Source organism: Zonotrichia leucophrys, chromosome 4 (genome assembly GCF_028769735.1).
Source record: "Zonotrichia leucophrys gambelii isolate GWCS_2022_RI chromosome 4, RI_Zleu_2.0, whole genome shotgun sequence".
NCBI lineage: Eukaryota > Metazoa > Chordata > Aves > Passeriformes > Passerellidae > Zonotrichia > Zonotrichia leucophrys.
Genome location: NC_088173.1, coordinates 7,354,863 through 7,381,754, shown reverse-complemented (window position 1 = coordinate 7,381,754; position 26,892 = coordinate 7,354,863). Strand labels below are relative to the sequence as shown.

The window sequence follows — 26,892 nt, the reverse complement described above, 5'->3', positions numbered from 1 at the left end:
AGATTTGTAATTAAAAATGTTTATATCCTTAATGTAACACTGGCAGAGTCCAAGGGGAAGACACAACAGCAACAGGCCAAATTCTTCCTCCAGGGTCTTCTGTAGATGCTGTTGGGGGAAGAATATGACTAAAGAGGCTGCTTTTCCCCACTGATAGAGAATTTCTGGTTTTCATAACTACTTCTGAGATAGTAAAGTCTGTAGATTCATATGTTAGATCAATTTTCAACTGCTTTAAATGCATTATCTCCTTGGATCCTTTTTTCTTTTTCCGTTTGCAAAAAAATAGTTTCCTTAGTTATGGTCTCAGCTGAGTGTTTGCAGCTGGGTATTTTCAGTAGAATTTGATCATAGGCACATAACATTGTTAAAGTTTGATGAAAAGGAGTGAAGCAAGCGACTGTAGAGAGAATGGATAATTCTCTGTTTAGGGAAGTTTGATTTCTCTGAGCAACTGGACTGCCACTCTTAAAAAATACATATGTACATGTTACTGTCAATAATCTCTCTACACTTGCATTCTCTGCTTATTGAGATGGAGATAATATAAATTGGGTATTTTATAAAGTGCATTCCTTTCTGGCTGTTTTATATTTTGTAATGTTGATGCTTTCCAGCATGCCAGAGATTTAGAAATAGCTCCTGATTTACTGCAAGGATGAAATTTTCTGAAGTACCTAATGCATGAAATATTTATAGAACAATAAGGGTAAATATAAACACAAAATGGCTGTTCATGCCCTGTTGATCTGTGCTTTGAAGGATAAATGGCTTCATTAGGTGATAAGGGGAAAAGGTATGCCATCCTGCCAGTAAAGGTTCTATCCCTGTACACAGGAACAAGGATTATTCTGGTATTTAGCTATATTGTGAGAGTTGGTCTTTGCAATTCAACATTCTTCCAGCTCAGGTCTTGAATATAATTTGCAATCTGTATGCCAGCAGCAACCTATCCTATATGGCTACTAGGCACTTAGAAAGCACTTTGTTGAAGTGCTTAAGACTTTTTATTAGATAAATGTGTGATATGAAGATTTAATTAAAAAAGGACAGATATCTACTGTTAACTTTTTTTTTCAGTATTGATTCTTCAGTCTAAGACATGAATTGTATTTACTAAGAAAGCTGCCTCTTTTTTGAGAATAAAAACTATTTGATTTAAACAATTTCAAAATAAAACATAAAACCTGAATTTCTCTCCAGTGGTTTGCTTACTATTTTCAGACTACTTATGATTGGAAATCTTCTATAACGATTTTCATGAGAAGGTATTTGCTCATGAAAGAAGGCTAAATGCAAAGTTTCCTCCTGGCACACGACATAATGCAATTGCTATAAGGAAATGGCAATAAAATTACAATAATTTCAACCTGCCACTATTAGCAGAACTTGGGAGGCACACGGGTTCCTCAATACATGTTTCTGTGCGCTAAAACTTTCTGGATGTGCTTTAGTCAAGTTTCTGAACAGGCTTTGTGGTCGGTTTCTAACTCTCATCCTCCAGGAGCTATGAAGTTGTAGGAGTTACAGGAGCTGCCCAGAAAATGTCTGTCTGCAAGAGCCGCGAGCCGCAGGAGCAGCCGCCCGACATTCCCTGCGGAGAAGAAAGAGGAGGCTCGGGGGCCCTGATCGCTGGTACAGCACCTGAAGGGAGGCGGTAGAGAGGGGATGGGGGACGGTGTCTTCTCCTAAGCAACCAGAGACAGGACGAGAGGAAATTTGCGCCAGGAGAGGTTAGATTCGTTTAGATTGCTTAGATTAGTAACTAGGTTTCCTAGTAACTAGGAAAAATTTCAGCCGAAACGGTTGTCAAGCACTAGAACAGGCTGCCCAGGGAAGTGGTGGAGTCACCATCCCTTGAGGTATTTAAAAGCCGTATGGATGTGGCACTTGGGGACATGGTTCAATGTTGGACGTGGCAGCGCTGGGTTAATGACGGCGATCTCACACGCTTTCCAAGCTGGGACACCCAATGACCTGGGCACAGCTCCGCAGCCCCGGCTCCGAGCCCGGCCGGCTGAGGCGGGGCCCGCCCGCCGCGCGGGGAGCGCCGGGAGTTGTAGTCGCGCTGCCGCGGGAGCACCGGCGGCGCCGCCGCCTCCACGGCCGGGCGGAGCGGCCAGGCCGGGCTGGGCCGGGCGGAGCGCTCCCCGGGCGGCTGTGCCGGCAGCGGGGGAGGCGGAGGGTCTGGTCTCAGCGCCGTCCTTCGCTCTCTGGGGAGGGACAAATGGAGGCTCAGTGGCGTCAGGGCGGCCGGGGTCGCGGCCGCGGCAGGCCCGGGGACGAGCTCGCCGCTCGCTCTGGGGCGGCCGCCCGGCCCCCGGCCGCTCGGGGCCGAGGCGCTGCCCGCGCTGCGGCAGCGGGGCCCATCGGCGACGGGGCCAGCGGTGAGTGTTGCGTTCCGCCCCCTACCCGCGCTGCCGGGCCCCGGGCTGGGGGCCGTGCCCGGAGCCCCTGCAGGTGCGAGGTCGGGGCTGGCCCCGGCGCCGCGGGGAAGGGAGGCTGGCGGGCCCCGGCCCTCTCCCGCGCTGCTCGGCGGTGTCGAGCCGGTGCTCGCCATGTGCCGGGTCCTGCCTGCAGGCTCCTGCCGGGGAGAGACGCGGAGGCCTCGGGCAGTGGCGAGGAGTTGAGGGGCTAAGCCCTCGCCAGGGTGCACTGGGTGCACCGTCTTCCTGAAGCATTAGAGGAAAGTGTGAAGTAATGGATGAAATGTTTCTGTCTGGTTGGAAAGAGCCAGGGGAGTTGCTCGGTAGAGACAGCGTTAGGTGCGCTGGTCAGCGAAACACTTGGCTCCGGTCTGGGAAAGGTGCGGGGGCTCGGTGTACGCGGCAGCTGGGAGTGCAAGTTCGTCCTCGGCAAATACAGCAGAGAAGTGCCAAAGACAGCTCTTTTCAGTGGCAGCATAGTTTCTTAAGAAAAGCCTTAAAGCTAAACTTGATGAAACCCTGGTAAATATATTGGGTCTAATAGAAAAATCTCCTGTGAAATAGCGTGAACACACTCTTGCAGTAAAGATTTATTGAATTTGAGGGAGATCAGTGAAAGTCATAATTTAAGAAATACCACATGCTGGAGAAATACCTGTGTGGTACCTGCAAGTTATAACAGCTGTAAATTTCTTATAAACAAAACTGTGGGTGGTGTTTTGTTTTTCTCTTCCTCATGTGTGTCACTTGTGTTTGTGTGGGATGTCTGGGTTTTTTTTAAGTATCCTTTTCATAAAGCAGCATTATAGTTGCTTCTGCTCTGGTATGTTAGGTTTGATTTGTTGGCAGTATTGATAGATAATCATGCTGTGAATTTTATTATAATGCACAGTAAAGAAGTAAATACAATTTAGCTCTTCTTGTGTGGTATTGAAATGATAGTGATGTAATACTCTTAAAAAAATTAAATCAGCAAACTCTTTAAAGAAAAGAACAAGTGAAAGTATGTAGAACTGAATGTGTGTTTACAATTAGCTATCATGATATTAATCATCATTAGTATTTTCTCTTAATAGAATTATCTTCACTGAAGAAATTTGATGAAATTAAGAAGGCCAACCAGGCTGCAGCAAAAAAGCTAATTGAAGACCAATTAAGCTCCTCGTCTGAAGATGATGATGAAGATGCTGAAGCAAAACAAGGGAAGATTTTGGACAAAACATTTACCATTTACACCAGTCAAACTGGTAAAGTTTTTTTCATTTATTGACTTATATTTTGGTCTGAAAGCATAAGCAATGCAGTATTATTGTATTAAAATTTTACTGTAGTGGAAGGAAGGCACTCTATCATGTCTTACATTAAAAATGTTCTTTCCCAGCAGTGTACTGGGTGTACTTCTTGTCTTTTCGTGCAGAAGCAATGGTATAGCTTTTAACTGTCTTTAAGTGTGGCTTTTTAAATAATACATGACTGGCTTTATTCAGAGAAAAAATACTTGTGCAGTAGTTTCAACATGTACAAAATAACAGATCAAATGTTACTAATTGCTTTAAAAATCTTTTTCCATTAAAGATGGAGATGCAAGTGAACTGGAACGTACAAGACAGTACATGAATGAGGCTTTTCAGTCAGGGGCCATGACATGTCTCATCTGCATTGCTTCAGTTAAAAGGAACCAAGCTGTAAGTACTTTACAGTAATCTTTTAGAGCAAAACAAATGTTACTGTCTGAATAACTTGTATTATATTATTGAGGTTATTATTGGGATTGATAGCTTTAAAATGGTAAAAGTACTAAGTGCAAATTTGGCATCTTTGGATTTTGAAACACTGAAAGATGTAAGTGGTTATATGTGTAGCTTGTAATCAGAATATGTCCTTTTTTTTGTCATATGTTTCTTATCATTGTGTAAAATAGCTATTATTAAGTTTTAGGTAGTAGCAGGTGACAAAGATAAGTGCTTGAATGCCAGTGCTTGCAACTGTGTATTCAGTAAGCTATGGAGTAGCAAAGCAAAACATGAAATACTAGAACATTAGGAGATATTATTGTTAGGCTTACAGCAGGGAAACTAAGATAAACTTCACTGCCCTTAATGCTGATCAGGTGAAAAAGAAGTGTGTGTGCCGGAGAAGTTTGTCCTATTTCATATAGGTACATTTTATATGGGAAAGATTTCAGGACAAATATTTTTTCCTCTTTCTGATAGAGGTACATGAACCAAAAACATGTAGAACTGTGATGCTTTGTGAAGGATGACCTGGAACAGAGACTAGGCAGAGCTAAAGGAATAAAGTAGGTGTTTATTAAAAGGCCTCAATGGACGCCCCTGGGGCAGTACAAGAGCCCAGGCAGGGCTACAGCCAAGGTGAACCCAAAATGGTCACAAAAAAGGGACAACCAGTCACGAGGTCTCTCACTTTTATAAGTTCTGGTCCATTTGCATATTGGAGTTAATTGTCCAGTTGCAGTTTTAGGTTATGAAGTCCCATCCTCCTTGTTTTTCTCTCTTCATTCCACTGTTGTTTGTGCTCTTGGGCCTGAGATTTGGATCGGTTGTCCTTGGGTCCCCAGCTGGAGAAGGAATTGTTTTGTCTAAGCTACTCTGTGAAGAGAGCTCACCATCCCTTAATATGAAGCTCAGAGCTCCCCACAAAGCAGTGCAGAATCTGGGAAATATAAAAGCTAAAACCTGAGGCATCAACTGTGTCTTTGACATGAAGAAGAAATGAAGTGAAATAATAATAATAAAAATAACAACAAAATAATAATAAATAATTTCAGAAAATATTTAAATTTCTTATTATAGATATACACAGACTACAAGTACCCAATCAAACTGTAGTCAGTAACTTCTTTCTAAAAAGAAATGCAATATATTTTGTATGAGTTCTTAACATATTTAATCCATATTCTTTCAGACCTCAATGAGTTTTGCTTCATATTTCTGTGGCTCTTGATAGAGTTAATCTTACCTTAGCAGAAGTGAGATGATTTGGTAACTTGAAAGCCTTCTTTTATAACTCAGTGGTTTGCTAATTATCTTGAATCTGTAGAATTTTGGCCAAGTCTGTTTGTTTATATAATGTCTCCTGCTTAGCTTTAGTTTTGGGAAGTTAGTTACCATAGTTATAGAAATTTAGTCATTGCCACTGTCCTCTGTAAGTTACTGGAGAAAATATCTGCATTTTCACAGTATTATTTCATAACATTGTCTGAAGTTATTAAAAAAAATTGTTAAAATTTTCTTCTGCACTTTTCTTACCAAATTGTTACAGCTTTGGGTAAAACCAAAGTCATCTTTATGGTGTCAGGTGGTTTAATGAGAGAGAGTGGCACAAACTGGGCCTTGGGAGGTGCAGTTTGGGTTCTAGGAAGGGGATGTGACAGTTGGAGTAGCTTGCTCCAATGGTGGTGGAGTCCCCATCCCTCAGGGCTTTCCAGCTTTGCTTGGCAAAGCTGTGTCTGAACAGAGCCAAGCTGGCAATAGTCCTTCTTTGGGCATCAGTTTGTGCTACACGACCTCCAACAGTGTTTAAATCAACATTTCTCTGATTATCTGAGTATTTTGGGCTCCATCAGCCTTGGCAAAAACTTCCCACGGGAGTTGGAAAAAAGATTACAGGTATGAATCTATGTACTGATCTAACAGTGGGTATAATCTATCTTTGAAAAACCATTTTGGAAGGGAAGTATTTCTTCAGATGTTACAGATTTTCATCAGTGGAAACAGAAACCTCATTTAAAGCAATTGATGCTTGATGTCTGCTCTTTAGGTCTGGAGCTGTTGTGGATGCTTTTGTATATTTCATCTGGTGTGTATCCAAAAGTGGGCCAAGGACAGCCTCTTCCTTGTATCTTCTCCTCTGACAGATGATGACTTTGGGAAGAAAGACTATCCCTGGCCATGGTGAGCTCCTCGTGGTACATTTACAAAGTTATTTCTGTTGGGAAAACCAGGAAAACTGGTGTTCCTTCAGAAGGAGTGGTACTTGTTCATCATGTGCACAGCAACAACAACAAAAAAATGTTCAGAAGGCTGACTTTTCTTTGCTTTTTAAAATTATGTAAGTTTCTGTTAACATGATTCAGAAAAATTTCACACTGTTACTAAAACCTTGCTGCATAAAATTTGTCTTAACATTTGGGAAGGTAACTTATCTGTCATGTGTCTCAACTTCTGATATTTATTTCTGAATGGCTTTACATATTTTTCACTTTTAAAGTTGGCACCATGAAATAAGTTTAAAAAATATTGTCAAATAGCAAGATGTAGGGATTTGTTTATTTTTTTAGTATCGTTATAATCCAAACATTAAATTAGGTCTTGCAGTTTTCCTTGAGATGGTATAAAGAAGGAGGTAATAATGTGGCTACATGAATACAGTTTCCAAAGCAGTTTTGTTTAGGAAATAAAGTGTCAGTTGTTGCCTGGCAGCATCTCAAGTTGATAATGCCTCTTCAGGCAAATGGTATTTTATTTTACATTTAAGGACATGCTAAAAGTATGCTATCACTATAGACAAATGGTTCATGGTCTGTAATATATTATATCAGGGCAAAGTGATGTTTTAATTGATAAAAATGAGTGCATAGGTCTTTCAGAGTCTTTCTGTTCTTCTCTGAGGGGGACTTTCTTGTCTGTTGTCTTTTCTCAGTGTAGCCAGCAATGTGAATTGCTTTGTTTCTCCTTCCTCTCCTTTGTTGCCTCCCTTGTTCATGGCTTTTGTGGGGCATGTTGGGCCTGTGGCACTTTATAAATCCCAGGCCTCTAGTGTCTGTCTACCTTTAGCAATAATTATTTTTTTAACTTCTCTCAACATCAGGGGTGAACAATGAAGGTGTACATCTTGAACCTAAATTTTTTCATATAAAATTCTAATTAGTATGCTCGGTTTTAATAGCATTGCTAAACTTTGTTTTACATGACTAATAGACTGCTACTAGTAAACCCCTGGTTTTTAATCCTTTTTTTAATTGGTTCTATTTAAGTAGGTTAACTGTTGCATAGATTCTTTTGATATTACTTGACATAAAAACTGTTCTGATTTTTGCTGTGCTTATTTTTGTCTATATGTATTCTTAGAGAAGAGAAATTGCATTAACAAAGCAATTCCTTAGACATTCTAATTAATGTAATATCTGACAAATAGAAAGACCTTTCTTCTGTGTTACTGTGTATTTTTGTTATTCATTATAGTAGCTGTAAAAATGTTAATTGGTAGCATTCAAACAGTCTTGGGAAGCCAAAATGGTAAAATTGCTTTTTTTTCTTTTAATTGTTTTAAGAAGTTGTTTTTGTTTTGACTCCTTTTCCCCTTGTTTTAGTCCAAAATGTAGGTTTGAATACAAACGCTCTGAAACTCCCAGTAGGTATTACTGTTACTGTGGAAAAGTGGAGAATCCAGCAGTGGACCCATGGCTGGTACCTCACTCCTGTGGTCAAATATGTGAGAGGGAATTCAAACCTTCCTGTGGTCATAAATGTTTGCTGCTTTGTCATCCAGGTAAATCCTTTGTGTTTCTTGGTTGTGTGACCTGTATTTAGATACCTGTTACACAGTTCAACTTAGCATCTCTTAAGTATATTTAAAATTCCCAGAATAGAAGAGATGTAGTCAATGCTGAATGGTCTTTAACAAGATGAATGGTCATTAACAAGATGCTGTTTTTCCTGTCATTAGCAAGATACTGTTTTTCCTGTCATTAGGACCGTGTCCACCTTGCCCAAAGATGGTCACAACAACGTGTCACTGTAAGAAGGCCAAAGCAGTGCCCCGACGGTGCAGTGCCAAGGAGTGGTCTTGCCGCCTGCCGTGTGGGCGAACACTGCTGTGTGGACAGCATGTTTGTGAGAACCCCTGTCATGCAGGTAGGCCAACCTTTTTAAATTTCAGAGCAGTAGCTGCTTCTGTTGTTAAGATACATCATTCTTTTGCTATTCCTATTCTCAGTGTCACTTTGCAATTGCATGCAGGAGATTGTCAGCCTTGTCCACGTGTCAGTAAACAACGGTGTATCTGTGGGAGGCAGACAGCAGAGAGGCTTTGTGCAAGCCCTCAGTGGCAGTGTGATCAGGTATGTTGAACCTATCCTTTTAAACAGATTTCTCACCTTTATAAAATTTGATTACTTGATGTATTAAGGATGGGAAAAACTTATTCAGTAAGAAAAAAAAATTAACTTTTGGAAGTGTACAAATCAAAAATATAAACAGCATTGTTTGAGTAGAGATTTAATTGGTGGCTCCATTAATTTTCTATAATAGTTAAAATGTTACTGTTCGGGAATTGTTCTGGGGTTACTCTAGCAGTGAATTGAACTGTATACTCTTTTTCTTTTACTTGAGGTTGAAATTTCAGCTGTTGCCTTCAAAAATAAGAACGAAACCATAGCTTAGCAGACAAGACTTTCATGCCTAATTTTAGGACTGTAGCAGAATGAAAGCTTTGTGATTAATTCTTTGAAGTGTATTTGCAGCCTGTGCTTAAGACCAAGGCTGTGGATTGACAGACTGGGAAAAAAAAATTAAAAAATAAGTGGTGGAGGGGAGGCTGTATCAGGGGGTATTTGGCCATTCTGATCCCCGTAAGGAAGGTACTTGGCCTGTGTGAAGTATCAGTTAAAATGCAGTTTATTTCAACTAACACTGTAGAGAAAAGGAGTATAATCTAAAGACTAGCCTGTCCCTTTAGATCTCTGGAACCCCAAGCTGTGCAGCATTGAATGGGCCATGATAGATGTGCAGCATACAGTGCAGACCCCACTTTGGTTGTTGAAGGTTATTGTAGGATCTTACAAGAGGAAAGCATCCTTGATCATAATTTCTACAGTCAAACACAAAGGCTATTCAGATGAGAACTTCTTGCTGCTCTTTAGATAAAGGCAAGGACATGCAGACAGCATAATCACTGGTACCAAGTGGGAGGTGCCTCCATTCTCTTCTGTACAGTAAGTTTATCATGTGCCCACAATGCAGGCCTGAAGGCAGAGCTGTAGGTGCAGCCCAGCACACACCTGCAACTACTCAGGTTTTGTGAATCACTAACTCCTCACTGTACTGTGGCCTTCCAGGCAGGATCACTGCAGGGACAATCAGTTTTATTTTGTGAATCTGGCAAATACAACATTTATTAACAAAATTCAGAAAAAGTGAAATTCCATCCAGAAGCATTTCACTCCTGCTTTTTACCCTTGGCTTGCTTTGGCTCGGTATGTAGTTCTATTTCATTGCATTCACTGATTTCTCTGAATTTCTCAGGTGTGTGGGAAGTGTTTGCCATGTGGCAATCACACATGTGAACAAGTTTGTCATGCTGGTCCCTGTGGAGACTGTCCTCGTTCTGGAAAAAGGTCCTGCCCATGCGGAAAAACAAGTAAGCTACTTTTTTTTTTTTAAATGATAAATTGAATAAAAAGTCCTCCAGTCTTTCACAGTCAGTAGTTTAGGCTAATTCTGCAGGGCAGGGTCCATAAAAAGTTCTTACTGTCAACCATGACAGTACATTAACTTTTTTTTGCATGGCTTTCAAAGCTTTATTTAGCACCAGGCGTTTAATTTTTGATGTGAATAACTAAGTAAATCGAAGGAAGCTTTGAAAAAAACAAGACAACTGTCATTTGAACTTACTATACATTGCATTTTTTTCCTAAATATTTTGGCTTTTTTTTTGTTTCCTAAATGTTTACTTCTACTTTTCTCTCTTCATCTAGAGTTCACATTGCCTTGTACAGAAGATGTGCCCACCTGTGGTGATAGTTGTGACAAAGTTCTGGAATGTGGCATCCATAAATGTTCACAGCGCTGTCATCGGGGTCCCTGTGAAATATGCAGACAGGTTAGTCTTACTTTGTCCAGTTCACATTTTGTTTGGGCTCTTCAACTATGTGCCTGGAACAGTGCAAGTCACCTGAGGAAATGAAATCATATGTACCACAAAATCTGTCACTCGTTTATTAAAAACAACATGTTCTTTCATTATTCCCCTCCCACCCCAACACAACTCTGAGTAAGTCGTTGAGCACTGTATTGAGTTGAGCCTGCACCTGTGGATGAGTGTATTGCTTTAGCTTGGTTTTGTTTGTTTTTTTTTTAATTATTATGCCCTAAAACACAATTTCCCCCCCATCTTTTCTAGCTTTCTTCTGGCTTTGTCTTTCTATGATATTCCTTCATTAGTGTGATGGAAGACGGTATAACATAACACTATTTTCTTCTTTGTAAGAAAATTAACAGTAAGAAATTTACTGTGCTCTAGATATCTCTGGAGCTTCTGTGGTCTGGCCTACAAAGCCATTGCTCTGTCAGGTCTCAGCTGTCTCTTCCTGAATCAGCTTTGGCTACAAAGTCTAGGTGATAGTAATCATCACTTGACAGCCATGATGAAGGTCAGATAAACCTGCTCATCTACTTCTTAAATTATCTGTATACACTAGGGGTGAATCTACTTTCATGTGCAGGAGAGGTACTTTCTTGTAGTAATTTGTTTTGCGGTTACACTTATCAACTTGCAGGACACGCTTGCCTTGTGTATGCAGTGTAATGCTACTTTTCCTCGAACTTTCCTTTACAGATAGTAGTAGAACATTTTATTTTCCTTTTTTTTTCTCTTATATGAAAAACACCCTGCTTTTTTTGCCTGTGCTGGTGCCCAGGAGGTTGAAAAGCAGTGTCGCTGTGGGAAGCACACCAAGCGCATGCCGTGCCATAAGCCATACCTGTGTGAAACCAAGTGCACCAAAATCCGCGACTGCCAGAAGCACCAGTGCCGCAGGAAGGTAAGAGCCCAGACGTGATCAGTCTCAAATGCATTGTTTAGCTGACTTGTGAAAAAAGTCTAGATAAAACCACATCAACTTGTTGCTCCACCTCATGTTACTGTGTAGCAAGAGGAATTTTCTTCCATGTCACTGAAATTAGTTTTCAATGTACCAGAATTCTCTGAAAAGGATGACATCAAGTAACACTCACTGGCCTTATAAGCAGGGAGGGGATTTTGACAACTCTACAGTTCCTGAAGGCAGTTTTGCTGTCAGGTTTTTGAGTAGTCACTGATGCTTTATGCTTTCTGCAGCAGTTAAATCAATTTATTTCCCTGCTTTGTAGGGACTTAAACACTTAAAATTTTGTCAGGGACACGCTCTTTATTTTTCACAGCCCAGCATTCCATCCCACATACACAGCAGTGCAAGCAGCAGTGGTCTGACAGTTGGGAATTGGAGATTTGTTTCACTTCTTATTTATATATATAAAGTCTTATTTTATTTATTTATATATATATAAATAATATAATATAATAATATTTTAATATAAATAAAAATAATATAAATAATATATAATATTATATAATAATATTTAATATAAATAATTTTATAATATAAATAAATAACTTTATTTATATATATAAAGTCTATTTACTTATATATAAGTCAAAAGTATCAGAAATATCTTTTCAGTTTATTAATTCAAGAGAGCCTGAAAGTTGCCTCCTAGTTTTGAATTAATACTTTGGGAAAATTGGACTACTTACCACAAACAGGCATGAAAAAATACAGTTTAACTCTTAAGTATTTTTGAATATTATTGTTGTGGTAAATTTATTTTATGTAAAAAGATTACAAAACAAGTAAATGCAATGTTGACACCTCCATGGTGGAAAATCGAGGTTTCTTGTTGGAAGGTACTTTTCAAGTTAATAGAAAAGGTGATGTTCTCTCCTGATACAACATTCACTGATGTGATGATTTTATGAAATTTTTTGATTCTTTCATGTTAGTGATTTAAGAATAGAAAATAAATAACTGGTCTTGAAACTATCTGCCTTTACTACAAAGGTAAAGGGTGTATAAAAAAATGGTTAACAACGTTTTTGTGCTGGGGACAATAGAGCATAAAAGTGGAAGAAATTGCAGAATAATGAGGTGAACTGTTAGATGTCCTATCTTCTGAAATTATTTGTGATTAAAATATTATAATATTTTGAGCTTTATGCTTTTTTGAAGCCCTCTGCCTTTTTAATGTGTTGAAATGATGCATTAAAATGTGTTCTCTTGTTATTTTGTAATAATTTTTTTTAAACCACTTCACAGGTAACCTTTTTTCTGGAATGGGTTTGAGGAAATTTGACTAAATTACAGTCTTTTTTTTTTAAATAAGTGTTGAAAAAATGAGATAGTAGACGAGGGAAAGTGTACACCAAAAATGTTAGTGTCCAGTTATTAGATTTCATGGGGCTTTTTTTAATAGTGCTGTTCTGGAAACTGTCCACCTTGTGATCAAGTCTGCGGGCGGACTCTCGGCTGCAGAAATCACAAATGCCCTTCAGGCTGCCACAGAGGTAAGATCAGGTGAAGAATCCCTGTAGTGATGGAATATTGCTTATTTTTTTGCCAAATTTCATGCTTATATGACTGTGTGTAGTGCTTAATAAATTCTCTCCATTGTTGCATGTGGGCTTTTTGTGGGGGCAGTGTGTTTGAAAGTGCTGATTAGAACTTAAGGACATAGTGGCAACCTGAATTTTTATGTGGTGATTTTGCTTAATACTTTTCCTCTAAAAATGCTCCTGTCTTCTTTCCAATGGTGTAATACAAAAGCCATGGCTTGACTTCCTTTGCTCAATAATTCTGTTCACTGAATCTGCATAACAAAGTCCAAATGCATACAAGAAATGACTGCTGCTGATTGAGTCTGGACAGTTTTAAAAAATCCTAGAATGCAACATGTGGTACAAGTGGGCTTAAAATGAAGAAAAAAATATGATGGAATTTGAATATATATCGGTATCCTACTGGTAAAAGAAAATAAGAACTTGTTACTGACTGAGAAGGATAACAAAAAAGTTTGCTTCGGAATCCAGTGACCTTGGTTAGAAAGATGCTGGAAATGGGCAAAATTACCTGGCAGATTGCTTGGACATTTGCTTGGTAGGGGGTTAAATTGGAATGACTGGAAAATTGTCTGCCCTCTCAGCAATTTTCCCCACAGAAGCTGCTGCCCTGCTGAAACAGCAGCCAAGCAGCCTCTGTAATTTTCCTTAGTATTCTGAAGTATAAATTGCAATGACTCAGGAAATAAATCACAACTTGTTTAGCCAGTCTTCCTTCTGAGGCAGTGACTCTTAGGAGAAGAGGATAGGTAAATGTGGTAGTTGTACCTGTTAACTTGCTATTAAATCTGTCACAATAAACTAGTAGTTTGGTTTTTCTCTGTATACTGTGCCCCCTATTCTCTTTCCCTTCCCTTTCTTCTCCATCCCCTGTACCTCTCTAAAATCTTGGAAATATGTAATTTTTTTGGTGTACTGTCAGAAGAAAACTGGTAACATTGCTTTTCCACGTTAGTTTGGTTGATAACTAAATTCTAAAATAAAATTCTGATTGGAAAACTCAAGAGCTTATGCTGTATTATGGGATAAGCTTTTATGTTGAATGATTGTATTTGGTGCTGCTGGCTAAAAGTGACAAAGATTTCTAGTAATTAACATGAAAACAATAAAGCAATGTCTGTAAGAAAACAAAAGTGATCCTTGAGAATGTAAATAACAAATATATACACTTTGAAGAATAACTTACCAAAAGAACATAATTGTCTATTTACTCACTAAAGTTGCATATAATGAAGGTAATCGCTAATGATACCAGATGATACATTTATTTTCTTTTCTAAATTCTGTGTTTTAACAAAATACAATCTTGTACAGTTTGTAATATCTTCATAAATGTAAGTATTCCTAATAAAGGCAATTATTTTAATATAAAAATATTTATATATGTTTCTCCCTATATACCAATATTTTAATAGCTACTGAAAGTTATGATTAATTTTTTTATCTTTAGTATATAATACCAGGTCAGGGTAATTTTCCTATGAGCTGTCAGATTGCAGTGACCACTGATATTAAAGGAAATAATGCCTCATAGAAAATAACTTCCCAGATGGGGTCCTTTAAAAGGCATCAAATCTCAGAATTTTTAGAGGTTGGTGATAATAAACACTTGGCCTTTAGCAGGAGTCCCTGGAAAAAGGTAACTTAATCTATTCTGTTCGTGTTTTTGTTTTTGTTTTTTTTTTTTTCCTTCTTTTCTTAAATATTTATTGTGCCTGCTGAAATTTACAGTGTGTTGCCAGAAATGTTTTGTTTTCTACTGTAGTACATTATAACGCTTGATTTGAGAACAGTGTGCTCTCACCTTACCTTCAGGCTCTCTGAATCTCTGATCTCTGCCTTTCTGTATTTTTGAGAATATTGCCAGTTGTCTTCCTTAACAGAATATTTAAGTGAATTGTAGACATATTAGCCACTCTGGGCACTATAGCTTTAGACCTTCGGTTTATTTTGCAAAAGTAGCTGGACAAACTTCAGAAGGGGGCCCTTGGAATCTCATGATGTTTACCAACCAGGTGCAAGGTGCTGCACCCCAGGGTTGGGGCAATCCCTGGTATCAACATAGGCTGAGGGATGAACAGATCCAGAGCAGCCCTGCTGAGAGGGTCTTGGGGGTGCTGTGAGAGGCTGGACATGACCCAGCCATGGGCACTCCAAGCCCAGAGAGCCAAAGGTGCCCTGGGCTGCATTCAGAGCCCCGTGGGCAGCAGGGGAGGGAGGGGATTCTGCCCCTCTGCTCTGGTGAGACCCCACATGAAACATTGCATCCAGCTCTCGGGTCCCAGCACAGGAAGGACATGGACCTGTTGGAGAGAGTCCAGAGAAGGGCCGCTAAGGTGGTGAGAGGTATGGGCACCTCTCCTGTGAGGAAAGGGTGAGAGAATTTGGGTTGTTAAACCTGGAGGAGACTGGCAGCCTTCCAGTCCCTAAGGCAGCCTACAAGAAAGATGGAGAGGGACTTTTTACAAGGACAGGCAGTGGCTGGACAAGGGGCAGGACAATTCTTTCGGTGAAAAGAGAATATGATTAGATTAGATTAGGTTAGATTAGGAAGAGATTTTTTACTGTGAGAGTGGTGAGGCATTGGAACTGGTTGTCCAGAGGATTTTTGGATGCTCCATCCCTGGCAGTGTTTTGAGGGAGGGACTGTGAGCAGTGTAGTCTAGTGAAATGTGTCCCTGCCCATGGCAGAGGGGTTGGATCTAAATAATCTTTAAGATCTCTTCCAGCCCAAATGATTCCATATTTCTGTGCATGCCGAACACTACAGTCTTATTTAATTTACTTTGCAATATGAAGACTGTAGTGCTTCCATCCTTTTCTCTTCAGCAGCCTTTTGCCAGTGAGATATCTGCTTCTTGAAATGCTGCTTTTCAGATCCTGCTAACAAGTCAGAATTGCTTAAAATTTTTTGCTGTAAATTTCTTCATTTGTTTTCTTTGAAGCTTCAGAATGCAACATGATTAGTAAGCTAAAATCTCACATCTTTGCTGTTTTAGCAGATTCATATTCGTGCTGTTAAATTACTCAATAATAAAACTTAGCAGTTGTCACTTGGTGAAGAAATGGTGTGGGAGATTTATGAATTAAAACATAGATCTTTTACAGATACAGTTTTTAAAATGCATCAGATTATTAACTTTATAGAGATGGAAGATGTTGTCAAGGAAGAAGCATTCATTATACATGGGCTGAACATGAATATCATACTAAATCTGCAAAACTTTATTGTACTGGTTTTTCAGTGTCCCTATTTGAATTTAGATGAAAGATGACATTTCTTCATAGGTAAGTAAGACTGAAATACAAATTGAAAACACCTAAGTGTTGTGTGATCCAAATAACTGGGTTCCTTTTATAAATGTGATAAAGGGGTTATTTCTGACTTGCCTTTCACATTGTTAATATATTTATTTTTAGGTAGTTGTAATCCATGTCCGGAGACTGTAGATGTGAAATGCAATTGTGGAAGAACTGTCATCAAAGTGCCCTGTGGCAGAGAGCGCACCATCAAACCTCCCAAGTGCAAGCAGCTGTGCAGGTCAGTATAGAAAGTGGGTCTGTTTCCTGTTCTTTAGTGGAGTTTAAAGTGTTCTTAAAGAAAATGGTAAAATATACTGTGAAAGGCAAAATTTGTTCATTATCTGATTACAGTTTTTACTTAGTCTTCTGAATCCCTGACTGTGCAGGTGGAGATTAGCAATAATGTCTCCTATCAGATACCTCTCTGACACAGAGGTTTCATGAGCAGCTTGCCTGCTTCATGGGCGAGGTTCTGTCTCACCAAGCTCTTCCAACTCAGTAGACCAGCTCATTTCTTCAAGTCTCCTCTGGTATGTTTTGAAGTACCTCAGTGAGGCGGTTTATCTAGAAAAGTAGCAAAAGAAAAAGAATATTTTCTGCTGGGATGTAGCAAGATTATGTAGTGCAGAGTAGAATTAGGATTGAAACAGCTGTTTGAATATGTAAATCAACTCTGATATTTTATTTAGAATTCCTCTCTGATTTTATTGTAAGGTTAACAACCCGCTGAAGATGAAAAGTAAACTAATTCACAAAAAACACCAACAGCTTTTTCATTTCAGTTCTTTTTATGTTGAACATACTTGCCCAGTGACTGTAACTTTGTATTTCCTGCTGTCTAATTGATTCATTCTTGGATTTTACTTCAGTCGGCCACCTACCTGTCACCATCCTACCCAGGAGAAACACTACTGTCACTTTGGGAGGTGCCCTCCGTGTCGCCAGCCCTGCCAGAAAACCTTAACCTGTGGCCATTTGTGCCCTGTTCCCTGCCATGATGAGGCACTAGTGAAGCAAACAGGCTCAGTAAGTAAACAGTGAAAAATGGTGCATTATTTGTGTTTGGAACAATGAGCATCAGTTTGACCTGAATCTTCTGTTTTGGGGCTTTTGGAGTTCAGAGTAAACACATAATCAAGCACAGAGGGTAGGCATACTGCTCAGCATGATGCTAAGTGGTTTTAGCTCCTTTGTTGCAATCTAGCTAATTTTGTAATACATAATTGAGTTGCTCAGAAAATGATAAGATTCCTGTTGGAGTTGTATTAAAAACATTTAATTTCAGCTTTAAGCAATTGCTTTTAATAAAAGAACAAAAAAAAATTAAGTCTGGTATTTACAAAACCATCAAATTTTGCACAAGTTAGAGGTCAGAAATTGGCAGTTTTTAACATAACATGTGTTATGCACTGCATGGTGGTAATTGAAGTAGCTTACTAGTTGAAATATGTTTACCTTTATTAACTGTTTTACTGGTCTTTTTCATTTGGCTTTGTGCTTAATTTTTAGCACTAGGAGCCACAGGACTTAATTTTTCTATCCCTAACCAGGCTAAGGATAAAACTGTAATTATTTTTTCTATATGGGATGTGGAGATTTCCATTAGTAAAAAGCTAGTTAATAGAAAGTGAATTTCTTAGAATTGGAAAGGCTTTAGATTGTACATTTATTTATGGTCAGGTAGATAGTTCCATTTATGTTTTGTGTTCAGCTGGTGTCTTTTGCTCTCAGCATCAGTCTGCAGGGCCTTGGGAACAGCCATCTGAGCCAGCCTTCATTCAGACTGCACTCCCGTGCCCTCCCTGTGAGGTTCCTATACCAGTGTAAGTAGTAAAATAAAAAAAAAAGGCAAATTAAAAAAGGAGGTTTTATATGGAAGGTAATTATTTTGTGTCCAAGAAGTTATCAGGGATATTTTTTAAAAAATAACTGTTCTTCGGGCTAGACCTCTGAAATAACTGAAAAATATGATGTATTAGTAGAGAAAAAGAAGATGCTATTTGGAACAAAAGCAGGTTACTTTCTAAAAAGTAACTGATTTCATATACAACTACAATTAATTTGCAATGAAACAAATTTTGAGATTTTCATTATAAAACACAGCAATCCAAACAACTGTTGAAAAGGAGGAGGCATTGAGCTGCATAGATGGGTGATTTTCTTAGTTTGCAGTTTTAAAAAATAGATTGCACTAATTTTTGTGTGAAAGCACTGTCACTGTTTGAAGTCCCCAAAAGAAATAGGCATTTTCTAATCTCTAATTTTTTTATTTTTTAACAGGGAGTGTCTTGGACAGCATGAGGTGAGTCATGGAAACTGCCCTGTGAAGTGAAATATGGCAGTTATCTTACTTTGTAAGTCTGGAAAACAAAAGACATTAAAAAATTAGTAGATTTTTAATACATATTTTTAAACCAATCACTTACTTTAACACAACAGCTTACATATTCATGGACAGAAATTTAAACTCATGATTTATGTAGCTCCTTGTGTTTTTTTGCAGGTGTTTAAATTGTGTTTAAATATTTTTTGGTGGTATTCTTATTAAATATTTATGTTTTTCCCCCCTCATTCTATAGTTAATATTCTCTCTCTGTCACACACTGTTTAGTTCTGTGAACTACTGTGTATATTTTAAAAGGATTAGGAATATAATGTCCTACAGGAAAATTCTCATGTGACTTGGATCTAAGCACACATGGATGAAATCAGACAGCAGAGTGGAAACTTCTTTAATGTTAGTTAATAACTTATTTTTCTGGTGTGTAGCCTTCTCTAGTTCTAGGTGGAGTTGCTGTCTCTTTTGGCTTACATGAGAAGAGAATCTAATTGAAACTTGGTAGCGGTTTTCATGATTCACAATAATTTCTAAAAGTTACAAAATGTAAGGTCAAGTATCTTTTCTTGATTTCAGAAGATGATTGCTAAAGTAATTTGAAAAAAAACATTTTGCAGTTATGGCTTTGTCTACTGTTATGTCTGGTATAAATTCAGCATCAAAGCCTGACTAACTATATTAAAAAAAACCCGAGGATCATTTTAAGTAAAAAATTGTAGAAAACACTAAATAAATACAAAAATATTGAAGATACCTCTTTTTTTTTTTTTTTTCTTTGACCTGTATTAATAATGTTTTGATGTGTGTTGTAATGGTGCCTCGATTGTGTTTTGGTGACATCTTCAAATGTTGTCACCAGTGTCCATGTAGCTGCAGTGTGTTGGGGCAGCACGTTCCTAACCCAGCCAGGCCGTGAATGCAGCTTTTCCATCGAGCTGTTTTGCAGCTTGATGGTTGCTGAAGAAAAGCTTGTCCTGAAAGTGGATGAAAAGATCAACAGTGCTTGTCTGTTTGTTGCTGAAACAGATGGGCTTTGCTTTGTTTTTCCACAGTAAAACTTAATATGTGTATCAGCCAGTTTTTTATTGAGTCAGTGACATGATTTTTGATAGGACATCCCGAATCTCATCCAAGCTTCCATGAATTTATGTTAAACAAAATGCAAGCTGTGGTCAATAGACCCAGTCTAGAACGTGGTCTAGACAGTGTAAAAGGATTTGGTCCTGTTGAGATGTACATGACTGTGAAGTTTGTCCTTCCTCACAGCAGAAGGACAGTATTGCTACACTTAATAGAGAACATAGTAACAATTACTACATACTTATTACTACTTGTTTCAGAATAATTTAAAAAAAATTCAGTTTCTGTTGCATACTAGTCTTGGCAAAATTATCCAGTGGCTTTGGGTCATGTTTTATATATGGATTTGCATAGACAATGAGGACAAATCCCTGTGAGGCTACAGCTGACTTTAATGATTTAGAGTTTTTGATGCTCCGTGGTGCTCTAGATGAACTGTGACTTCTGTCAGCCCGCAGAGGGCGGTGCTGCCTTCCTGCTGAAGAGCAGCAGTTCCTCGAGTGAAATTGTCTCCTCTTTGAGATTTTGGTGGAAGTTATGGAAAAGAATGAGTCATTAATATGCATACGAAGTGTATTTTGTTTGCAGTGGATTTTGTGTTCATTTTACATTTTTGTGTTGCTCTGAGATCTCTGGAAAGGAAAAAAAAAATGTAGTGTCTGTTCACTGTTTTACAGCCACGTTGTTTTCCTAACAAATAATCTCAGCTCAAATCAATTTACTTTTGTTAATAAGAGAAAACATATTTATTTATGAATGCTTCCCTCCACTAGAAGGGTCCAGGTCCTGAGGGGATTTTCAGTGGGAAATGTGGGCTGTTCACAAGTGACAGAAATAGTAGTAGCAATTTTCTTAAGCAAACTTTTGCTGTGAATAGGTGCTTTTTGCTGTACTGTGCTACTACTTATGTTGGACTATTGTTATACCTCCTATAATGAAAGAGATAAAAAAGAAAGAAACTAGGAATGAAGCAGGCTGTAAAGTCTTCTTGTGATTTATCAGGATGCCTACTGACAATGTGTAGAACAGAGAATAAAAGCAAACACCTTAGGACTTGTATAACAAGCAAATCTACTGTCGAATTTTTTAATATTTGGACAGTAATTTTAATTTGTGTATATTTGGAGTTGGTTGCTCATTGGGAAGGTTGTGTATGGGGTTGTTTTTTTTATTTCTATTTGGTATTTAGGAAGTATTTTTAAGGGATTGATTTAGTTTGAGCTCTTACATGTTCTGGCATTTAGAACAAGCAATTTATAAATTAAGAACAGACTTAAAATTACTTTTCACATGATGTAATTTTATAAAATCTGTTCTTAGTGGAAGTATGATTCTACATGATGTTTAAGCTAAAAGAACATTTCTTTTAGCTGAAGTCTACAGCCTTCTCTTAAATAATTTTACATATATTTATAAAAACAAATAACTCATCATTCTTCCATTTGTAGGCTCTTAAAAGTAGCTCTCAATTTTGTTTCAGGTTGTGTGTCAGAAAAATCACCTATCAACAGCTGATGCCATCCCAAAAAAGAAATCTTGATGTTCTGACTTTTCTTAACTGTTATATACATTGGAATTTCATAGCAGTAGTACACATATGCTCTTTTAAAATCTTTTAAAATCAAGTTATTCTAAATCTCTTTTTGATGGGAAACATACATTAAAGGTCATACAAGGTAAATGATGACAAAGAAGGAAATATTTAGTGACTAAGATATGAATTTATCTGCTGTGTGTGATTTTCTTCTAGTTGCCTAATTTCATTAAATGTTCTAGAGGAAGGAAAACACTCTGGTTCTGCTTCCTTCTAAATATCCTGTATCAGGCTGGGCATGTCATTGAACTCTTCCTTCTTGGGTGTTTCTTTTTTCTTTAGATAGGAATTTAATGGTATGTTTTAATATTCTGAGTGGGTTTTAGTTCTGGTTTTTTCGTAGGACGAAGACCATTACTCTGCCTCTAGGTAAAATTCAATATGAAACTTGATGAGTTTGTATGTATGGCTAAACACCTTATAAAGGTTTCCAGAATTTCCTTGCCCTGTTGATTTCTGTTTTCATATTCTAATTGATTTATGTGTTAATCACTTTTATGCATCTGGGAGATTTCCTGGAAAGCTTTTGAAAGTTGTCATGTGTTTCTTTTCTTTCTTTCCTTTCCTTGTCCTGTGGAAGACCTGTAGTCTGAAAATGTTGCCTTCTTTTTTTCTTTCTTTCTTTCCCATTCAGCTTTCATAAAATACGTATGGTTCTCATCTGCCTTCTTCATTCTTCAGCTCATCAGCCTCCTGGAATTTGTGGCTACTTTGATGTTTGTCTTTGTATTAAGAATTCCAGCCCTCATTTAAGCATTTCAGAAACTCATTCCTACTGTAGGAAGTAAAAATTTACTTTCTCAGCTGGATTTATTGCTTAGATCCACAGCAGAGAAATGGAGAAAAAAATAATATAGGCTGAAATTAATTGAAAATTTTCAATTTTTGGCTACGGTGTCTGTTGATTCCAGGAGGTTGTCGTGTCTTACTGAGCTCAAGCTGAAGCTCTGCTGGATGCAGCCAGAGGGCTGGAATGTTCCCTCTAGTTAGACCTCTGAAAGCTGCCATTGTTGCCTGGCTGACTTGTGTGCTTCACCAGTCTGCCTTTGTTTAACAGTGCTCCTCATCTGTGTGCTTGAGCAATGCTCCTGGGAGGGATGCTCCAATTCTGCCTAAGTGCTTGGCTGTAACTGGAGCCAGGGGTTGTGTCCTTATCTGGTAGAAGACTAACTGCTGGTAAAAGAAGTCTCACCAGCATTATGGAACAGCTGGAGCTAATTGCTGTTGTTGCCCTGGTCTGGTGTCACTGTCTGAGCCATGGACAGAAGCATAGTCATCAAAATCTGAGTGGCAATGGGAGAGCAAGGAAAGGTAGAGAAGTGGGTGGAATGTAATGATTAATACATCTTTTTTTTCCTTCTTTAATCTTGTAATCCTTTGACTACTTACATTGCTACTGAAAGGATGTTGTGCTCTGGGGAGGGAGATGGAGTAGGATGTGAAGGGGTGGGATATGAGGAACATCAAAACCTTTGGTGATTGCTAAGTGCATTCTGGGTAGGGTACTATTCTCTGCTTCAGACCCACTGCTTGCTGGCTTTTCCTTTTGTCACCAGAAGCATCCATCAGAGACAGAGCAGGGTGTTTGCACGGGGCAGTAGGGACCAGGTGTGGTTGTTGTATTGGTGCTTCAGCCAGCATGAGCTTCAGCTCTGACACAGCCTCAAGGTTTTCTCCTGTGTATGCCATGCTTGATGTTCAGCTTGCCATGCAGACTTCTCTTCAGTCTTGGTGAGTCAGGATGATCAGGGGAGTTCAGAAGTCTTGTGAATGAACTGGATTTTGAAGTGATGTAGTGGAGTAGTATTTTTTGGGTGAAGCCCAGAAAAATTTATATAGGCAAGTGGATTTAAATTGTGCTTTGTGTGCTTGAGGGAAGATAACATGGACAGTGCTGAAAGGAGGCTGTCCCTCATTCTGCCCTGGGGGTCATCTCTCTTTTCCTGTTTTCACCTGTTTGTATGGCCAGGCCACTGGCAAAAGTCAAGAAACGTTTTTCTATTGATTCTTTTTCTTCCATTTTGATTATTTGAATCATCCTTCTGTAAAGAGAGATGTGTGGTAGGACTTGTTCAAAGTGGTAGGAGAGTGCTGTGAGAGCTGTAGAGTTTGAAGAGAGAAAAGGAATGGGTACCCTGCAAAGCAGTTCGGTCAACCACAGTTGCAACATAAAATCACACCCTTAGTCTAGTCAAAGTGGGTTATGTCACATTAGCCTCTTGTGTAATAACATCACAAATAGTTTGTTTTTCTCTGAGAAATGACATGAAATTAAGAAACAAAATAAATTTTTTTGACAGCATCACAGAAAACTAATTTTTTTTTGTATGAGTATTATATAATGGTTGGAAAATGCTAACAAGAGTTTCCCGTAATCCTTTTGTATGGAGGGACTTGTACTATTCAACTTTAGGCAAGTAACCTACTTAGGAATTTGCACTGGCTTCAGTACCAATGAAGAGTAATGCCTTTAAAGTAGATGCTCTGAAGGTTTCTGCAGAGTTCTGTTAACTGGAGTGTTGACCTCAAATTGGAAAGTACAAATGTGACATAAGACATTAAAATCTTAGTCCTGTTCTGGAACTATTTCTGCTTCTCCTTACTTTTCCTGGGAGTTATATTTGATGTAGTCAGTATTTGCTTTTTAGAATTTCTGGCTTGGAGGTTTTCTGGTTTTCAGACTGTAAAATATTTTTGATTTATTTTGACCATAACACAATTAGTCCTGTACAAGCAAACTGTTACTGTCTTTGGCAATAATAGTAAAGCACCCTAGAAACCTTTAATAGAAGACATGAGTGTAACTCAGAAAGATGGAGCAAATGGTGCTAAAAGATTTGAGTGTAAAATAATCTTTCAAAAAGGGAAATTATGCTGCAAAAATTAGCTTGTTTAATGAAGTGTGCCTTTTTCCTGTTATAGTCAGTGTAAAACAAATTTGTGTGGATACATTGTTATGTAGACAGAAACCCAAATGATACTTAAAAAATCAAACAGAATTTCTCTGGTGCTTTTTCTTTTTCAAAGGAGAACCAAAGCTTCTCTGTAATAATTCTGTCTCTGTGTGTGTAAATGTATAAATATCACAGGCTACATATGTGCAAAGCTTGTATATATATATTTATTCATTTATTTTTAACTTTTAGGTTAGTCCATTACCATGTCACTCTGCAAATCCCTACTCATGTAAGAGATTTTGTGGGCGGCTTCTTGATTGTCAGAATCATACCTGTATGAAAGAATGTCATCGTGTTACTAAATCCAACAGTAGTGCAGATGGAAAGAAGGTAGGGTAATTTCCTGTTTGCTTTTGTTTTTGTGTATTTTTTGTATTTTATATGGAAATTGTCTTCAGTTTTACTTGGAAAATAAGGAATTTACAGCTGGCAGGTAAAGGTCTATTCCAGATCCCACTGGGAGACTTGCATGTGTGCTGTTCCCATTGATGCTGTGCCAGTTAGCTAATCTATATTTCCTTAGACTATAAACCTCAGACAATATTGTGTTTTTTGCAAATTCTATAGCTTTGTCTTGTGATGACATTACTTTGATTTCATCAGAACTTTATTTAACACCCTAGAGAAGTCTCTTCTGAAGTTACAAAAAGTAGCTGTCAATATCCAGGGGAGCTATTGATAATCCCTGTATACAAATGCACTTGAAATCTACTGGGGAAGCTATTTACTGAGGAGAGTTTAAATGGGCTGAGGAGGCTGGGAGACCTTTAGGAAAGCACTGGAAATGTTGCAGAATTGCTGAAGACTTTTCAAAGTACTGGGATGATGTATTCATGTGTGGGAATTTATAAAATCAAGATTTTAAGAAAGTAAGAAAAGGACAGGCTCCAGAGACTTGTCAGAATAGAGAAATGCTGGAGCAGCAGAAAAAATATATTAGCAGTAGCAAAGATATGAAGACTAGAACAGTAGGCCTGTGTGGCTTGGTTTTCTAAGTTGCAAAAAATATATTTTAAGTATACATTTAGAAACTTAAATATGAATGGAGCTCTGTGCTTTGTCTTTTATAAACGAAGCATTGTATTAGAGAAAAAACTGCTGTTGTTTTAACCACAGCTACGTGTTCTTCAAGTGATTAGACAGAACCACTGTCAGTATGCTTTTGCTTTAAGTGATTATATGAACATGAATTTATCAGTGTCTACTAGAAACTGTCATTTATGCAGTTAAGTCGCAGGTGTTAACTGCTGAAGATAATGTGAAACAAAAGTGTAAAACTAAAATTGTTCAAGTTATGAGCAGTTAGAGGCACATATATATGTTGTATGGTTTGGGAGAGTCATGATTTGGAGGAAAACGGCTTCTCAAGTTTTTTTTTAAGCATTCCTTTAGAAAAAGTTGCACCATGGGCAGTCTGGGCATTTAGAAAACACAGAAGCATTGGGTATAAAGCAGGAATGTTATATTTTAACTAGCTTACACTGAACTTAAATAGCATAATATCTCTGTGGATTCGTGTCCTGGACGTGGTGGTATTGTCATTTAATAACTGTATATCGTAACACATTAATTTATGATTGTGGAAATTTTGTGTGAGGAGTATGGGCTGTTAGTGCAACTGGTGGAACAGTGCAGCCACAGAGAGACATGAGTAAACAGTGAGTGACAGTTAAGCATCCCCAGTTCTGGCTATAAGAGGCTGCCTGCCTGCTGCCTCAGTTAAGCCAATTAAAATGTGAATGGGTCAGGACTATTCCTGGCTCCGTTTTGAATGAGGCAGTACATTCTCAGAAGAATGAGAGTCTATGTACCTGCAAAGCATGGGTAAATCTCATTTCTCAATTTTCTTCAATTCTTATGAACTCAAGTTTGTGTTGACCTTTAGAGCTTTTGTTCTGTTGTTTTGGTAGACTAAATGTAGTCAGGGCTGATTTAATTTCTGGCTTATATGTCTGAGTAGTGATTTTTCTGTCTGGAATTTCAGTTTGTTCTGCATGTTGTATTAGAAAAATGTTGCAGAAAGGCCAGCTCTTTACTTTTACCTACTGTTAAATGTTATATGACAGTTTTCTAAATGGCTTTAGTTGCTGTTGTTTTTCTTAGATTTGAATTTTTGTGAGTCAAGATTTGTAAAAAAATCATTGTACAAAGGTTTCTTTTTAAACTTCAGCAAAAATTGTTCAGCTGTAGATGGAGAATGAAAGGGAACTGGAGAAAAACTATTAAAACCTTAAAATTCTTATGCTGTTATTTTGAACAGCATAAAGTGGAACACTGGTGTTGGAAAAGTCCTTTTGGGGAAGCTTTTTGCAACTTCATTCCTGAATAAATTTGCTTTCCTTTGGCTGACTTCTTGGAAACTAAACATTGAATGTGATAGTGGGCCTTAAATATTGTGTTGTGTAGGTTCAGTTGATAACTCTTGTCAATCTGTCTGGGTCTATTTGGTTGCAGACTGGGGTTCTGGAAGTGTTGCTAAGAATATGAGTAGAAATGAAGCTTCATTTAAACTGTGCTGTTGATCACCTTGTGCCGGTGATCGCATCACCTGCAGTGAGAGTGACATCACAGCTCTGGGAGACTTGTGTAGTCTGTGGAGTAGAAGCAAGACCTTAGGCAGTCCCTAGGATGTTCCCAAGTTAATAATCCTTTTTGGAAGATTATACAAAATCTCATATGTGTATGGAAATGGAATGACTTAAAGTTTGCTTCTTAAAATCAAGCAAACCAATCTTCCACCCCTGTGTTAGAGGGTAGTATGTAATGACTCAAGCATTACAAGAACATGGTGAGTGGAATAAG

At 38.2% G+C, this 26,892-nt stretch overlaps 1 protein-coding gene across 1 annotated transcript in view; it reads left to right on the top strand.

Moving 5' to 3' along the window:
* The first annotated feature begins 2,099 nt into the window (after positions 1-2,099).
* Positions 2,100-26,892, top strand: part of NFXL1 (nuclear transcription factor, X-box binding like 1) — a 45,031-nt gene continuing 20,238 nt past the window's right edge. The window contains exons 1-16 of the mRNA XM_064710352.1: positions 2,100-2,387; positions 3,503-3,673; positions 4,002-4,111; positions 6,207-6,340; positions 7,759-7,937; positions 8,141-8,302; positions 8,408-8,508; positions 9,692-9,806; positions 10,144-10,268; positions 11,086-11,208; positions 12,677-12,767; positions 16,239-16,359; positions 16,991-17,147; positions 17,853-17,944; positions 18,402-18,423; positions 24,280-24,420. Coding sequence (XP_064566422.1) covers positions 2,228-2,387; positions 3,503-3,673; positions 4,002-4,111; positions 6,207-6,340; positions 7,759-7,937; positions 8,141-8,302; positions 8,408-8,508; positions 9,692-9,806; positions 10,144-10,268; positions 11,086-11,208; positions 12,677-12,767; positions 16,239-16,359; positions 16,991-17,147; positions 17,853-17,944; positions 18,402-18,423; positions 24,280-24,420 — 2,004 coding nt within the window. The 5' untranslated portion in view covers positions 2,100-2,227. The remainder of the gene's footprint in view (positions 2,388-3,502; positions 3,674-4,001; positions 4,112-6,206; positions 6,341-7,758; positions 7,938-8,140; positions 8,303-8,407; positions 8,509-9,691; positions 9,807-10,143; positions 10,269-11,085; positions 11,209-12,676; positions 12,768-16,238; positions 16,360-16,990; positions 17,148-17,852; positions 17,945-18,401; positions 18,424-24,279; positions 24,421-26,892) is intronic.